At 40.9% G+C, this 17,533-nt stretch overlaps 2 protein-coding genes across 11 annotated transcripts in view; one reads left to right on the forward strand and one right to left on the reverse strand.

Moving 5' to 3' along the window:
* grm3 (glutamate receptor, metabotropic 3) overlaps nucleotides 1-10,486 on the forward strand; it is a 48,663-nt gene extending 38,177 nt beyond the window's left edge. For all 10 annotated transcript variants that reach the window (XM_014339069.2, XM_042227499.1, XM_042227495.1 and 7 more), the window contains 7 exons: nucleotides 2,229-2,471; nucleotides 2,576-2,765; nucleotides 3,045-3,354; nucleotides 3,466-3,659; nucleotides 3,809-3,941; nucleotides 5,610-5,787; nucleotides 6,747-10,486. In XM_014339069.2, the coding sequence (XP_014194555.1) occupies nucleotides 2,229-2,471; nucleotides 2,576-2,765; nucleotides 3,045-3,354; nucleotides 3,466-3,659; nucleotides 3,809-3,941; nucleotides 5,610-5,787; nucleotides 6,747-6,823 (1,325 nt within the window). In that variant the 3' untranslated portion in view covers nucleotides 6,824-10,486. The remainder of the gene's footprint in view (nucleotides 1-2,228; nucleotides 2,472-2,575; nucleotides 2,766-3,044; nucleotides 3,355-3,465; nucleotides 3,660-3,808; nucleotides 3,942-5,609; nucleotides 5,788-6,746) is intronic.
* A 2,788-nt stretch (nucleotides 10,487-13,274) lies between these two features.
* elapor2a (endosome-lysosome associated apoptosis and autophagy regulator family member 2a) overlaps nucleotides 13,275-17,533 on the reverse strand; it is a gene marked incomplete in the record, with an annotated part of 17,943 nt that continues 13,684 nt past the window's right edge. Inside the window, 9 exon segments of the mRNA XM_014339071.2 lie at nucleotides 13,275-13,995; nucleotides 14,106-14,274; nucleotides 14,589-14,767; nucleotides 15,168-15,294; nucleotides 15,392-15,493; nucleotides 15,580-15,676; nucleotides 15,940-16,123; nucleotides 16,217-16,390; nucleotides 16,478-16,741. Of these exon segments, the coding sequence (XP_014194557.1) occupies nucleotides 13,927-13,995; nucleotides 14,106-14,274; nucleotides 14,589-14,767; nucleotides 15,168-15,294; nucleotides 15,392-15,493; nucleotides 15,580-15,676; nucleotides 15,940-16,123; nucleotides 16,217-16,390; nucleotides 16,478-16,741 (1,365 nt within the window).

Here is a 17,533-nt window from a genome sequence, read left to right on the forward strand (position 1 = left end):
AAAACAGGCTGGAGATGTGGACTGACAAATATTTATTAACTGTTTTAGCTATTATTTAAATGGCCAGTCTCAAAATTTCAACATGCTCAGAAGTTTGATTCAGTGAGTCTACGGCCATAGATGCTTAGTCCTGTCAAAACAAAAACCTTTGTTGTTGTTGTTTTAGTTTAATTTTTTTTTAGTTCAGTCCAGGACAGTGATGAAGAGAGAGAATTTTGTCCATCAGTCAATAACCTGGGCTGCGTGTCTCCGCTCTCTGCAGTCAGTTGAATCTTGGTGGCCTTCGCTAGCTCTGACTTGCACCCTCATCCACTTTCTTGATAAGCCATTCTGTCATGTCAGCGAGGTCACTGATGTTGGAAATAAGGAGGAATCACCGGTCCTCTGAGTCTATTGCTGCCTGAATGCGATGTGTTAGCGGGAAGTCAAGGACAAAAACAGTGCCTTCAAATGGCTCTGTAGGCCAATACTCTTATCTCTTTTGTCTGTATTACACGTAATTACCACATGCAGCTAATTAGGCCTCAGCACATATCTAAGGTCCTAATAAGGTGCAGTTATGATAATTAGCCACTGGTAACGTCTTCTGTCAGTGTGTATTGGTGTGTAAAAGGAGGAGGTCCCAGCTTGCCTTATTGCTTGCTGATATTAGCAGACTTTATTATCTGGCGACGTGCAGCATAATGGATTCATATATCTCCTTTATCTCAAGATATTATCAGCACCTTCTTATTGAAATCATTTTCATTTAGCTGTCACCTAAACATTTAGCTGCAAAATCCAAAGAAGACTTGACAGTTAGAATTTCCTGTGACAGAGGGAGATGAGAGAGGAGAAAGATAGAGAGTTGTGCTGTCTCTGTGATTTATGGATTTCATAAACCCTAACCCCCTCTGCTGCCATCTGACACGCCATTCTTTTCTGAGCACACTGAACTATCACAACAATAGCACAGCTTTAGCCCCTGTCAGTGCTGCGTGCACATACGTACACATTCGCACACACACACAGCTAACAGCAGGGTCAGAGCTTTGGTTCTGTCAGCACTGCCTCCCACAGCGCTCAGAGCAATACCTTAGCCATCAAACTGTAAAGCAAAACCTAATCGAGCTTCAATCTTGTGTGCACATCCTTACACGTAGACACATGCAAACTTTTCAGCCCAACAGCTTATTCGCAATCCGTATCCTGATTCACTCTACTGATCCCAGGCTGTATGTATGGAGAATGAATTCGGCCCACGATTTATTCAGTTACCCAAAGACAAAGAGATATGAGGAAGGCGGCATAGCATCATCAAAGCAAGCTGCACGGTGAGGACCGAGAGCCTTGTTACAAATTGAAGAACGGTGCTTTATAAACCCAGCATACACTGTGATTTCTCTAGTCACATCATCTTTCGACAAGGCACCACCGTATAACACGCAAGCCTGTGTGTCAGCAATACAGAGCTGCCTGCTCTGCTGTAAAGGACAGCGATGGCACAATAGGAGTGGCATACACTTTGTCTGTGTCAAAACAACCAACTTTCAGCACTGTCAGGTCCAGCACTGCCTGCAAAGCATCAATAACTTACTGTTTTCCCAGTCCATAGCCCTTTTCTATTTGTTTTTTTAATGGTGACCGCACATCCTGCCAATTTTACAATCTCTTCTGTTCCCACATCCTCAGGGTAGATGGTAATCCTTTCATAACAACATGTATACAAACCAATTTGGCAGTTTCAGCAGTGCACCTCACTCACAGAAGAGACCCAGAGGCTAAATCTATCATTGTGTGGGTAGCTATAGCATTACCAAGGGATTCAATTCTCTGCTTCCATGCCTATATGGCTTTATGGGCAGCTTGTTAATGATGCATCTGGTAATAAACTTTATCAGATCTGATTTTAGAACAGCAATTTTGTCTCTAGGTGACCTTATGGACAGGTGGGAGGCCAGTGACACACACATCACCATTCATACTGGGCATTTATAGCCTTTTAGAAAACACTTTTGTGACTGGCTGGTCTTCAGTAATGAAAACACTTTTGTAGTGCCTTTCACTATCTGTTTTGGACTCCTAAGGCTTACTGACCATTGCTTATTGTCCCTCTCTTCACTGCTGCTTTTAAAAGACATCAATGAGACCTCAATAAGGTGATTGTTTGTGATTGTTAAGCTTTGATCTCCTTTCCCACTGGGTTTATCGCCTTTTTTCCACTCTTTGTCTCTGTGTTCTCTCTTCAGCCCCATTTTCTCCTCCAGGCAGCGAGACAGTAGTGAAGTTTGACACCCAGGGGGATGGCGTGGGCCGATACAACATCTTCAGCTACCAGCACTCTGGTGATCGTTATGGTTACGTGCCAGTAGGTGAATGGGCAGAGAGTTTAAGTCTGAGCAGTGATTTAATTCGCTGGCCCAGAGAAGTAGTGCCCACGTCGCAGTGCAGCGACCCCTGTGAGCGCAATGAGATGAAGAAAATGCAGGCAGGTAGGACGGTGAATTTCATTAATTTCGTCTTTGTTGTAGTGACATTCAAGGTAGCAGCACCTTTGGAAAATATGCCACAAACTGTTCATATTCTTGTTTCCCAGGTGAGTACTGCTGCTGGATTTGTACAGCCTGTGAGCCTCATGAATACCTGGCTGATGAGTTTACCTGCTCACCTTGCGCTCCTGGCCAGTGGCCCACTGACGACCTGACGTCCTGTTATGACCTTCCCGAGGACTATATTATGTGGGAAGATGCCTGGGCTATTGGCCCAATTACCATTGCATGTGTAGGGTAAGTGACAGGGAAACTGAACAGAAGTAGCTCACAACAATAAGTAAGTGAGGAAAAACTTAGCATGTGGTCAGCCAAGGCTCAGCGTCATACAGATACAGAGATTTTCATAGCTATGCACAGACAATGACATGAGCATATACTGATTTCAGAATATTTTGTTGATTGTTTAAGTCAATTTTGCTATTTATAGCCATGCCTTATGTGTGTGACAGCATATAAGCAGTGACTTCATGACACTGATTGTATGTCTGGCTGCAACTTCCTCCCTGTCCCCAGATTCATGTGCACCGGCCTGGTGATTTGGGTGTTCGTCAGACACAACAACACACCACTGGTGAAAGCATCAGGTAGAGAACTGTGTTATATCCTCCTCTTAGGAGTCTTCATGTCCTACGCCATGACTTTCCTCTTTTTGGCCAAACCCTCTCCTGCCATCTGTGCCCTGCGCCGCCTTGGCCTGGGCACATCATTTGCTGTCTGCTACTCCGCCCTTCTCACCAAAACCAACAGAATCGCCAGGATTTTCAATGGTGTGAAAGACGGAGCGGGAGCCGTGAGGCCACGCTTCATTAGCCCATCCTCTCAGGTGAGTGATTGCAGCATCATGTCTATCCATCTGCATCAGTCAGATGGATGGATGGATAGACAAACAGTAGATCTCGATGACCTTACTTCCTCTTTTCCCTTTTTTTTCCAGGTGTTCATCTGTCTGAGTCTAATCTCTGTCCAGTTAGTAATGGTGTCAGTATGGCTGCTGCTGGAAGTCCCCGGCACGCGTCGCTTTACATTGCCGGAGCGACGACAGACCGTCATCTTGAAGTGTAATGTACGTGACTCCAGCATGCTGCTGTCACTGGGATATGATGTGCTCCTGGTCATCTTGTGTACTGTGTAAGTGTTTCACAACTAAACTCACAGACATTGATTATTACCCAAAATGTACTATATAAAGTAGTTTATGTTCTACAGATCAAATCAGGAACTGCTGAAATGAAAAGGGTATTTTGTCAACTTAAAAATGTGATTCTCTTCTCCACTAGGTATGCCTTTAAGACCAGGAAGTGCCCTGAGAACTTCAATGAGGCCAAATTTATTGGATTCACCATGTACACCACCTGTATAATTTGGCTGGCCTTTCTTCCTATCTTCTATGTTACATCCAGTGACTACAGGGTATGGTTTTGAGCATACACATGCATGCACGAGTGCGTGTTTCTGTATTTAAGGAGGACACTGATCTGACTCTAGCCCAACGAGATGCAAGCCTAACCTTAAAAACTATCTAGCAGCAGCACAACTGTGATGATATGCTTATGGTCCAAATAAAAAGCAGAATTAAATACTCTGGGCTGTTTGTGGTAGAATTAACTATTGGCAGTTTCACATTTACTGTTTTTTCCCATAGACTGCAAAAGTTATATGTAGACATTTTGATGTTGGATGTTGTATAAAGCGTTTTGAGTGCTCAGTTAGAATAGAAAGCTGTTTCATGTTCCACCTTAAAAGTTTTTTATTTCTGTGATAAAGATGAGCGTTTTACAATGGGACTCTATGGCAACTGACTCACTTTGGTGTTTCAAGTATGTAATGCGGTTATTTGAGCAGTTTTTATCTTCTCAACATGATTTTTTTTTAAAGATGCACAGCTAACAAAGCAGAAATCACATAGGTGTAGTCACAACTTCAACAATTCCTAATCCTATTGGCAAATGTCCCAGGTGTGCAGTACTGGGAGTGACACTTAAACAAGCTCTGTCAAACTGCTGACACATGTTCAGATTTAACAGCAAAGGGGAGGGAATGTTCACCTGACCATACAAATCTTAGGCAAACACACACCTTATATACACACTCCACAAATGCACACGTTGTATCAAAGGGCGCAAGAGAGGAGTGCTGATAGAGTGCTGATGCCAGGGCTGCTCATTTGATCCCCGTAAAATGTCAAATAAATGACCCTCTTTCGCTCACTCTCATACTCTCTCTAGCTCTCCTCTCCACCCCTCTAAATATGCATTTTTTGACGTAATGTTACTGTAAGATTAGACAGATATGGGAAAAACATTGCCAATATGCATACCCGCCCACTCACATACTCTATGTACATACGTACTCAGAGGAGACGTTGAAGGGTTTATTGCTGATATGCTCAAATGTACTGTGAGCTCACTGGGAATTGCTGTTATTCAAACATTTGTAACACTTGTGATAACGATTATGGCGGGATACAGCAACATATAGTGCGCACTGCTGCATGCTGGAGATCAGGAATCAAGAGAGAATAAGAGTGTACTTAATTGGCATTGATTTCACAGAGAATAAAATTAAAGCTTCCCTCCAGTGAGAGACTTTGGCCACTGTGGTCTCTGTTGATTAAGTCTTTTATTGATAGATTCTAGTAAGTGTTATAAGCTAACAAAGTATGCTAACAAAGACTTGTGCTCTCACTTTACATGCATGATTATCTGCAGCGTGTGCAGACACAGAGATCCATTTCTTTAGTGTCTTTAGCAGCATTTGCTTTCATTTCTAATTCTATTCAAAGCACTTTGTCATAAGCACTCAAATGTTCCTTTGAAGTATTTTCATTATTATAGATTGTTATCATTAAATTAGTTTGTAATAGCAACTGAAACAGTACAAAAGCATGCATGTCAGGATTACTGGCAAGTCTCAGCTGACCGTAGATGCAAATGTTAGCAAAAACGATTTAGTCCATGTGACAGTGATAGACTTGCAAACTGCTCACAATGTGGCTGATAGCTAGATCGATGGATGCATGGATGGATGTCTTGTGCTAACCTGGCTACTAATTACTGTCTTCTTATGTTTCCTCTGCAGGTTCAGACAACTACCATGTGTATCTCAGTCAGCTTGAGTGGCTTTGTGGTGCTGGGTTGCATGTTTGCCCCCAAGGTCCACATCATCATGTTTCAGCCCCAAAAGAATGTAACCAGCCACAGGCTTAACCTTAATCGCTTCAGTGTCAGCGGGGCTGCCACCTCATATGCATCTCATGGTAGGTTATTTGGTTATATGCTCAACATTCTGTACTCAACAAAAAGTCCAATATTTCCCTGTCTATTACTATTTATAATATTCCCAACCTCCTTACTTACTTAACAGTTGGCAGCCATTGGCATGTTTTCATGAAATAGTGCTTCTTTTTCCCCCTGGTGAAAAATCCCTGGTGATTGTGGCCAAAAAAGCTTCATCTCTGACCTATCCAGATGTTGCTCTGCATACATCAGACACTGATTTTAGTGATGAGGTCACAGGTAATGTTTTATTCCTGATGACTCTTTGATGTAGGGACCCAGTTTGTGCATTAGTGCTGCACAGTGGAACAGCGCACCACCACGCCTATTTTAGCTAAAGCTTCCAGCAACTGTTTTGTAGTGGGTGGTTTTGATTAGACTTCCTGCCCAGCAGACCTGCAGTTTTATCTGAACATTTTCTCTCAGATGCTGTCTTGATTTCCACAGTTTCTGTAAACTCACGTTGCTTAATGGTATTTTGGATAGTGGAAACTAAAACTAAAAGAACATGGGTTGTATTTATAGACTCCCCTGAATTGTAGATACCCAAACCAATTAGCTTATTTCCAGATCACTCAGTTTCTTGGAGCAGCCCGGTTGGTGAGTGTTTCCACAGGGCTTATTCAGCTGAGAATTGTTATTACCTGACAACTCCTAATGTTAGTAAGTTCCTGTGAGTAATTCAAGACTTAGTAAAAATGTAAAATATGTTAAATGTGTGTGTGTGGGGGGAAGAGGGTGGGGGGGTTATTGCTGCAGGGTCATTTCTACTGCAAAATATGAATATTTGTGTATCTTGCCATTCTGTATGACAAAGAGGTTCTTGTTTTTTCTTTTACTAATTTGACACCAACAAAATTGAATATTTAACTATGCTTTTTTTCTGTCTGTGTAGTTGTATTTTCCCTTTTAACCCCCTTGCTCCTTTTTCCTTTCCTAGCTTCTGTCAGCGCCCACTATGTTCCCACTGTGTGCAACGGGAGAGAGATTGTAGACTCCACTACTTCCTCTCTGTGACCACATCCAGTCTACTCTCCAAATCTGCCCCCTGTGACTGTTAGCCAGTTGATGAACATTATCCTCTTCTTTGCCCGCCTCACACACACACAACGCTCACAGATAAACAGTCACATATGTGCACATACACGCACAAACAAGCAGACACCTTCCTTGTGGACTAGAACTGTATCGTTTCACATATGTAGAAAGTGTGTAACTATATGGAAATTATTTTCTAGGGATGTATATACATGGAAATCAAAAATTGTTGTATGTAGAGAAACAAAAGAACAAAAAAAGTTTTTAGGAGGAATTTTTGGAGCCTTTGTTTTTGATAGCTTTGTTATGATGCAGTGTAAATAGACATGCGCTTACTCATGGTAGGAGGGGCTGTGTCCCTCAGTCTGGATGCACATTTGTGGCTCTGCTTGCCTCACCTGCAATACCCCACAGACTTTTTATTCTCATGCTTTTTTGTAGGTCTCATTGTAATAACAAATGATGTATGTATTTCTATTGTGTATCTGTACATTTGTATATTATGCTACTGATGGTTCAAACAGCACAATGTTGATGGTCTTACAACCCTAGAGTGAATGTGGACTAAAGCATAACCTGGACTGGTTAGAACAGCTGGAATGGACATGTATAAAAAACAAAATCTCTCAAATTCATCAACTTTCAGTTTGAGAATTCATCCGTTCACATCTTGATAGATGTGCTTTGCATCCTAGATCTATTTAAGAACCTAATGTGGTTGTTTTTTGCGGGAAGGTATGTTTTGCTTTTGATACAAATGTTCATTTTTCTATTTCTAATCATGGAATCCCTTTATCTTAATGGCCATAGTTCCAGACATGTGTTCACCAAAGCAACAGTATTTTACTCCCACTCTTAAACTGCTGTTTCTATGGAGGATTTCTGTAATGGATTGCTAATAATAACTAATAGCAGGGCTGAAAAGATACAGTACAACAAACACCTTTTTTTCTGCCTCAAAACTGTCAACACAGACAGTGCAGCAATAGTTGTGTCGACAAAAGAAAACTGGTGTCTTACCCTGTAATTATGAACTTTATGTACTCAAATGACTCAAACGCTAATGGAGGAAAATGGTCTGCTTTCATGAATACATGCTGAATTTCTCCAGCTAGAGGGGAATGGTAGCTGATGTTTCTGTGCCCCATAGATACAGTATGTGGTGATGTTTTGAATATGGCTATGTGCCTTAATGTAATGTTTGATAGTTCTCCAGGTAGAAGTTGTAAAAGATCAATTTTACATTACCAGCTGCAAATCCCTGTTTGGTGAATGGAAAAGTGGGCTAACTATAGAGAACATGCAGATAGTTTTATTTCCTAACGAGCCTTCTGCCATTGATTGTTTACCTGAATTACTGAAACGGCGACTCGGAGGAATCCCTGGGTTAAAATGCCTTTCCCTACCACCCATATCTTTTCCAGTCTGTTATTAAAAGGGAAGGGGTATTTCTGATATATATGCCCATATATTTTTACAGCATAGCATCTCCAATAAAATGAGGGAGGGGAAGAGGAGCTCATATACCATTAAGATTGAGTCTTTGACTCACTGAGTTATTGAAGTGTGCAGTTTACATATCTGTGTTAAATGTGTTGATGTTGAGAGGCACAGAGGAGCAGCTGGCTTTGGCAGTCCCAGAGAGGCTCACGAAAGGAAGCAGAGCACACAATGTCAGCTGCTGGCTGATCCCAGCTAACAAAAGGATGTTAGAGAAGAACTCATATCCATAAAGTACATCAAATTTATCAAAACATCCACACACATCAAACTGTCTGTTTCAAGCTGGAAATGTTGCAGACTCGCTGCTGGGTGACAGTTCTGAGGTGGTGGAATAAATGAATGTTGCGAGAAAATCTAAATATTAGCAGAGTAATTTAGCATATTTTCTTTTTAAACAAGTGGCTCATGCAATAATTTATTGCATTTAAGGTGGTAGTAAATTATTAATAAATTGATCTTAAATGTTTACATATAATATGCTGTCTAGAATAAAGTGTGACTGTTATATTTGATGTTTCCAGCAAAATATGTGATCGGAATCACTCATTTTCTCCCCCCCCCCCGGTCGAGCCTTTTCAAACTATTCTCTCAAATTTCATACAGCAGATGTGGGTAGAACTGTTGAACATTCATCTCATGACTGGTCTACACCTTTATGCTGCCTGTCTCCAAGAGCACCCTGTGATTATCACACTGAATGATAGATTGAAAGAATTTCAGAGGATGCGCCAAGATGAGCCGACCTACATTGGGGCGTGTGTGTTAGGTGCAGAGAGCAGCAGGAGAGAGCGCTGTGGCAGAGCAGAGGGAAGCTGCTGCTGGATTATGTAAAGCACTCCCACAGCCCAGAAGTCACAGTGCTTCTATGGAAGCTCAAAGCATCTCAGAGATTCGCAGTCTTTGTTAGAAGAAGGCTTAGCCATTCACTCAGTGGTCCTGCTCCCACAAGATACACCCAGCATGGCACGTTGCTATGGACAACCACCATCACATCCGCTGCTGGAATGTCTGTTTGTCCGCATGAAGAGGAGGGGTGAGGAGTTGCCGAAAAAGGAGGAAAAGAAAAACGAGTTGCTGGTTCTGATTCAAATTGGCAGCGACTGATGAGATTTGGCTCTGCGAGTCCCTGTACCCTACTCCCAGCTTTTAATAGTTGCACAAATAGAGCACTTAACCCTGTTCTCCACTCATTTAGTCCGGGGACCAGTCTCTGACAACAATCTCACACTCTTCTTTTGACCCCGTCTCTCACAGCCTGCCTCACCCCTTCAACCTTTCCCTCGCCACATTTGTCCACCTCATCTCCACTCGATGTGTGAAACTTGCTACACAGTGGGTCTCAGCCAAGACCACCTAAGCAAGACCAGCAGGCTGCTAGGCCATACTTGAACTGAAGCATTTAGATCTGGGAGCCCACTGCAGGCATGCTGTCGAGGCATAAGGAGGTTTGAAAAGGGTTTAACGGGTGTATGGGAAAATCTGTTGGAACTGAGACGTAGAGGAAACGCTTTACTTTGAAATGCCTCACCTTTCCGAGTTTTACCATGTCATGCACCAAGTAACTCACTCTGGAAGCGTCCTTAATTGGCTTTACTCATGAATATCCTTTACAAGCAGCCATTCATTATAAACATTGTTCCTCTATTCAGCCTCGGCCAACTGCTGTGTGCTCCACAAAGATCTCTGTGCTATAGCCCCCGCCGTATAGCAGAATGTGTCCTTGGCCTCTTTGAAACAAGATGAGATCTCTGCAGGCAAAATGAAGCTGAGGTTTAAGGGACTCTGGAACTGATCAACCTCAAAAGCAATAGTTCCGTGTTTATGGTATGTGCAATAATAAGGCTGTGATGACATCATAATAAAATAACAAGGAAAAAAAACCTGGTTTTGTCCACTCATCCTTCTCTCTGTTCATCTCAGAAAAATATCAATAAATGCAGCTAAAATGTGTGTCGAAGTGCAGATACATTCGTCTCTCCAGCAACACTAACAGCCTCTCAACATCACTTTCATATCCACATGGGCTCTATTCAACGTGTGTGTTGCCAAATGTTGAAAGATGGCTCTAACACCCTGCCTCATCTGTTCCCCAATGAAGGCACTCTTGTTAAACCATCTACCGGAGAGCCCAGTGTTTTTGCTAAATGCAGTGTGAAGGTTCAGTCTCTGAAAGTAAGACGTTAAAAGTGTGTATTAAAAAAAGATAAAGATGAAGCAGTCTTTTGGTAATTTTCCATTCTACACTGCAGTCAGTAGCTTGTAGTTTGACACAACGTACGTTAGAGAAGCTATTTTGTTTTGCTTTTAAAAAAGTCAGGGACATGTCAAACTGTTGAAATGAAAATCTTATCATATTTATTCATTTTATCTCATTTTACTTTATTATTTTTACAAGATTACATTATCGTTATCTGTTCTGTAAAACAGGATTTGGACTCTTCTTTTGTATACTAGTGAATGTCGCCCTCAAGTGGTTAGTTTCAGTAATTACACTTCTGACCAACATACTGTGCTGCGGTTTACGGCAAGGAGTTTTCCAGCGGCATTAAACACTCGGGAATCGTGTACAGGTAAATTTTCAGAAACTTGTACTGAAAAATGATGTTCTGTAGGGAAGCAAAAACCAGGGAAAAAATCAGAGAGGACGTTAAATTAAACGACATGAGTTTACCTTTTAAAATCTTAATGTTTGACTGACCTCTGCAGGACGATATGGCGAATGCCAGTGAAGACCAGGGTGAGTTGCTAAGGAAAAAGGTGGGGGAAAAGTGGCTCATCAAATTTATCATTTCTAACCGCGAGGGGAATTTTTTTTTCTGCTTCAGCTGTGTAATTTTTGCATCCTGTATATCAGTAAGTCAAAGGTCGCCACTTCTGAGCCAACATGATGATTTGTGCAATGGTAACTTTAAAAAGTAATATATCATTTTAAGGTAATATTGTGCCCTCCGTTGCTATGATATTATATTACTGTTGAAGCCAAGTGCCAGAGGGGTTTGGAAATACTGAATGCTTTCAAGCCACGATATAAATCTTCTAACTGATGAATGCCATTCATTCCACTATAACAACCAAAACCAGGAAATGAAGTTCTGCCTTATTTGTAAACTTGTTGTGCGATGACTAGTTGGGCACTTTGGAAAATTTTATTAAAACATAATGCAATGATTTGCAAATCTCATAAACATTAAACTGAGACATTTTACCATTTTATGAACAATATTTGCTTAGTTTGAAATTGATAGCAGCCACACATTTCAAGAGCAAAAGGCTGGAAACATAAGTAGTACTAAAGAGAAATATCTGGAGGAACATTTTGCAATTGTGCAAAATTAATTGTGCAACAGGTGAGTAACATATTCTGTATTTTTTGTTTTTAAAAAAAGCATCTTAGCTCGGCAGATGTTCACCAATCTGCATCTACAAATTGTGGAACAATTTCAGAATAATTTTCCTTAATGTAAGATGTTCAATAACTCATTATCTTCAGTGCATCAAAAGATTCATAGAATCCAGAAAAATCTTGTTGGGCAAGGCAAAAGGCCAAAAATAAGTATTGATTGCTCATGATCTTTGGGCCATCAGGTAGCTCTGCATTAACAGACAAATATGATTCTATAATGGAAATCACTGCTTGAGAACACTTCCGGAAATCACTGCAAACATAATCCAGAAACACACGTCTTCTCTGGGTCAAGGCTCATTTATACTGGACTGAGAAAACATGGAAATCACCATTTGTGGTTAGATTGTTTTAAATTTGAAATTATTTTTTAGGATAACATTGGTCAAATATTTCTCACACCAGAAAACCAAAAATACAAATAAGACCCAGGACTGGTGAGCAGCTATTGAGTCCATTATCACCTCTCCCAAAAAATTCCAGCACATGGTCTCCTTTGCTCACAATTACAAGCTGCTGTTAAATGAAATGGGGACATCACCCTGTCCCAAGTTTTTTGGAGATATGTTGATCCCATCAAATTCAAAATGATCTTATTTGAAACACATCACCACTGTGATGTAGAATGATCTCCTGCATCTGGCGTTGCACAAAACTCAAAGGTGCTCTATTGGATTTAGATCTGGTAACTGTGGAGGCCAAATGAGTACGTTGAACTCACTGTCATGATAAAGAAAACAGTGACATCTGATGTGGCCTTCTGCTACTGCAGCTTATCTGTTCTAAGCTGTGACATGTTGTGCATTCAGAGGTGCTCGTCTACGTATCTTGGTTTTAACAAGTAGTTATTTGAGTTACTCTCATTATCCTATCAGGTCAAAGTAGTCTGGCCATTCTTCTCTGACATCAACAAGGCATTTCCCCACAAAGCACTGCCTCTGTGGGGAAATGTAAACCGCGAGGATGGTTGTGTGTGAACCAGCCCAGTCCGTCAGGTACCAACAACCACGCCACATTCAAAGTCACTTAGATCTCTTTTCTTTATTCTAATGCTCAGTTTGAACTTCAGCAGGTCATCTTGACAATAGGATCCCCTAACAAAGTGGTTGATGAGTGCATATTTCTTCACGAGTTACATTTTTGTTTGCCAGTTCCATTTTTTATGGATCTCTCCATAGTGTTAATGACTATTTGACATAGCTTTTACTAAGGCCGTATTAGAAACAATTTGAATTTTTGGTGACAATCCCATTAAAATAGAAGCAAGTGCACCAGATCTATATAACTGGACATCTGTGAAATGTCTTCATATTTTAATAATGACTGTTTGTGCAAGCTTGTATACATATGTTTACAGATGTTTTAAATGTCTCTTTGTATTCCTCTTTTCAGTCTGCAAAGCATGCAAAAGTACCTTGAGTCTAAATAGTATTGAACAAATACATTTGACTTAACCTTAAGTCAAATGTATTTATTGCTTAATTTCTCAGCAGCTTTTTAATAAGATAATCAAACTGAGTCAGGTTATACATAAATACATCATGATTTATTTGAAGTACATGGACAGTCCACACCACAACCCAAACAGAATATGGCAAATTCAAATTTCAACTGATCAGTAGTTCTCTTCATTATATAATTTCAAAAAAAAAACCAAAAAACAACAACAACAAAAACGTGAGAAGATAATGATTGTACATGAAAAGAATAAACCAATCTGTGTAAACATCTGTGGGATATGGAAAGGAAAATCATAGCTTTCCTGAAGATGAACTATACCACAGGTATCAACGAAATATTGGACGATACGCAAACTGAAGAGAGAAAAATAGCAAAACAGGACATCTTAAATAAGTCTGTCTTACCCTGAGCTCTTCTATCATTTTTTTCCTGAAATAAATTAGAATCAGACAGCTATCAGGAAGTGTCAGCCACACACCTGCTTCACAGTCTTTAACTGGACAGCTCCATCGTACCAAGCTTTAAGGCCACCAGGTTAGTGTGACTCGTTTGAGCATGGCTCTGATGTTGTGTCTATATGTGTGTGCACATACAAACAGTTGGTGTTCCAGGTATCAAAGCTTATAAAGGGGATAGTTAGATAGGGGTCACAAAGTGGGAAAAGTCTCTTGAAGGTCTGATTTCTCCCCTCAGCCCCCTTCACGGTTCTTCCACTCTAGCTCCACACCAATGTTTTGGAATGAGCCGAATTTAGCTGCACATTTTCATAGTTATCTCCATTTCTCTAAAATGAAAACGAAAAGAGAATTATTTTGCAACACTATATAGTTTGTTTGTTTTTTACCACTGTGGAACTTTGTGGTTTTAAAAGTATAGTGATACTGTGTCTCTCACCTTGGATGCTATGGCTTTGAGTTTTCCAAGTAGAGAAGGTTTTGTGTATACAACTTCATCCTCCATGTCTGCCTCATTCTCCCCCTCCATCACAGCACAGCTGTCAGCCACTGGCATTTCACATTCCTTATTAGCAGACATCACCAGCCGGGAGTACTTATACTCCAACCTTGCACAGAGACAAGTGACAGAATCAATACTGCAGAAATTTACAAGAAGAAGAAGAAGACGAAGAATCTTCACATAAATACTGTGATGTTACAGAGACAGAATGGCAAGAGATGGGATTTGGTAATAATGGAGAAGAAGAGACAAAGCTAAGGAAAGAAAACAAAACATGTGAAGCTAAAATCTTACAGCAGTGATGAGGAAGAAGGTGAGAAAGGGAGAAGGGGAGAATATTAAGGGGAATTAAGGGGAAAATGAGAAAACATGTAATTAAATAATGATGTGAGAAGTTAAAGAACAAGAGGCTAAAGATACCGTTTGTTCTTCTTCCAGAAATAGCAGGTCAGGGAAACGAGCAACACTGCAGTGAAAGCTCCCAGTCCTGCACCAAGCTGGATCCAGAACTCAATGCCCTCACAGGTCTGTGTTTTCTTAGCAGGCAAGGGCACACCACCCATGCACAGCTTTGGTTCATTCCACACATACAGCAAGTCCTAAGGGTGGATATACACATATGAATGGGACAGCGCATACACTAGTAAGTGTAAATATGAAATTTGAAGTGTTCAATAGGTTTGTCTTCATTCCAGCAACCTGCATTTTAAGTGAAACAAAGACTGTTATAGTGCTGACTTTAAGCTTTGTGGGATTTTTCTACATACATGGATATTTTGGATGCTAACAACCTTTAGGCTTGTTAGCATGAACCGTTGTGGAATTATAACCCGTTTGGTTGCTTGGCTGGCTATAAAATTGGATAAGAATTTTAAAATCGGAGGTGAATATAAACCACTTCAAATGAAAGCTGCAGTACACAGTCTGTTTTAATTCACATTAAACATGCCTTTAAGAAAAATCCAGTACTCATAGACAAGTATATGTCCACACACACACCTGATTTCCTCCCTTGCAGACTCCCTCTATCTGATGGTAGTCTCTTTCTGTGCATGTAGGACAAGCCCCTGAGCTCTCCCATAAGAATTGAAAGGTGCAACCATCACACGTTCCAGCAGGACACTGACTGAAATAGCCAAAGGCATAATTTGTTCAGTAAGCTGGACCACAGCACAGAACAGTGACAAACACATGAAAATTAGAGAGACGTTGATGAGAAAGACCTGGGTACTGAGAGCTCCCCCGTAGTGCTCTTGTCTGGGTTGCAGCGAAGTGTCACCACCACGCTCCGACCCGACTCGCAAGATGAAGTTGTCTCCAAAGACCTTACACCAAAAAGCACAGAAAGCAAGAAGCTTAAAGCAGTGATTTTTTTTTCCACTCTATAAATAATGCCTGTAATGATAGGCACCTGTAGTAAAAGTTGACATCAGGAACTTTCTTGGAGGTCTTGGGAAACAGATCTGGTGTTACACTTATTCCTTCAAGGTTGTTATCCACAGTTGCCCCTGTTAATATTTATAGAAATGTATTACATAATAATATGTCTACTTTTAATTTGTCTTTAATCTTTTCTATGACAGGAGTTTAACATTTAAAGACAAGCAAAAAAGACCTTTTATATTATACGAGTAATGATCCCCACAAAAAAGGACCTTTTACTTATTATCACATATTATTTTATTCTTTTAAAATAAAAATAGAGGCATAAAAAAGTAAACCTAAATTCAATTCTCTTCACTGCCACCGTCTGTGTTTGATGCTCACTAACCAACAAATGTGTCAGCCAGGTTAATGGACTGCGAGGAGAGGGCTGTGTGGAATCCTCGTCCACTAGCTGGGATTATTGTTGATTGACAGATGAAGGTCGTGATGGCATTGGGCCCTTCCTTTTCTCTCTGGGAGTCAGTGATGGATAGGTCTGTTACATTGTCTGTACATACTGCCAACTGACCCTTAAAGAAAAAGAGAAAATTGCAATGACATTCAATTTGTGCACAACACATTTAAAATTGCAGGATTTTCTGCGCATTTTCATCTTTGCACACCTTTCCTCCACAGATACTGATATTGAAGTGATGGAAGTACTTGGTTCCTTTTGAGGTAAAGCTTGGGCCATTCATCAGTGACCCCACTGGCCCAAGTGAGCTGAAGTCAAAAGTCAGAGTGGCATTGCCTTCTGTGTAGGTGAAGTGACAGTCACTATAGCATAAGCTGTGCTCCTGGAAAACAAATACACAGGTATCTGGTGTACCACCTTACTGATAACAAGAATTTTCTTAAATTCTTTCTCAATCATAGCAACAAACCTTGTCACTTTTGCTGGAAGGTCCACAGGATTTGCAGGCATCAGGGCCTGGTGCAGCGTGAGGCATCAGGTATGTGTTAGGTGGACACTCTGTGCACTGGCTCGTACTTGCGTCTATGTAATGCCCAGGTGGGCACGGCACACACGCAGAGCTGGACGGTTGTGCACCAAGGGCACAAACCCGACAGCTAGAGGACACTCCGTCCACCGCGTTACTCACAGTGATGGAGTAGATTCGCGCCACATCTTTGACATACTGTCGTACCTTAGGTAGAGAGAGATAAATACACATCAGCTAGATGACGTGAAATAAAATCTCCAGTGTTGATATATTGTGCAAGACACTGAATGACACTTCAGAATTTATCTTTAGAACCAAAAAGAAGGGAGTACTTGGTGTGCCTAAAGTGGTCTGACCTCAAGAACTCAGTCATTTCAGATTTTATTAGCTATTGCACAAATTACAACACAACAACAGCAACCAAAGACAGTTTAAAACAAAAAGCAAGAAGCAAAGGTTACTGCTATTCTTTTACAGTTTTGCACTTTATGATATGTAATAAGGTTTGCAATTATATGAGATAACTAAAATATTTGAGGTAAATTAAATTAGTTATATATTTATATATAACTCTAATTAATAATATATAAATATATTTATAATTTTAAAGGACACCCTAGCCCACACGTCAGTGATCGATTTTGTAACTGTATCATCAGATCTGCAGCTGTATGTGATTGACACTTGGGTGAAGAGAGGTGCTGAGCTGACAGCTGATCACCACCTGGTGGTGAGTTGGCTCAGGTGGGACTGTGGGATCTTCCATAGAGGAAGCAGAGTCTGGGGAGGAGGGGGGCGAGTCATCTATCACCAGGGGTGGGGTCACCCCTGGTGATAGATGACTCTATCACCACCAACTCTTTGGTGGAATAGCCCCTGGAGTGGATGAGGTTCCTAAAGGCTCTGGGTGTTGTACAAAGACTGAACTTTGGACACAGGAGCAACAATGCGGTTTTTGTCCCGGTTGCTGAACACTGGACCACCTCTTTACCCTTT

Source organism: Haplochromis burtoni, unplaced genomic scaffold, assembly GCF_018398535.1.
Source record: "Haplochromis burtoni strain Fernald_Lab_line unplaced genomic scaffold, NCSU_Asbu1 Contig_264, whole genome shotgun sequence".
Lineage (NCBI taxonomy): Eukaryota > Metazoa > Chordata > Actinopteri > Cichliformes > Cichlidae > Haplochromis > Haplochromis burtoni.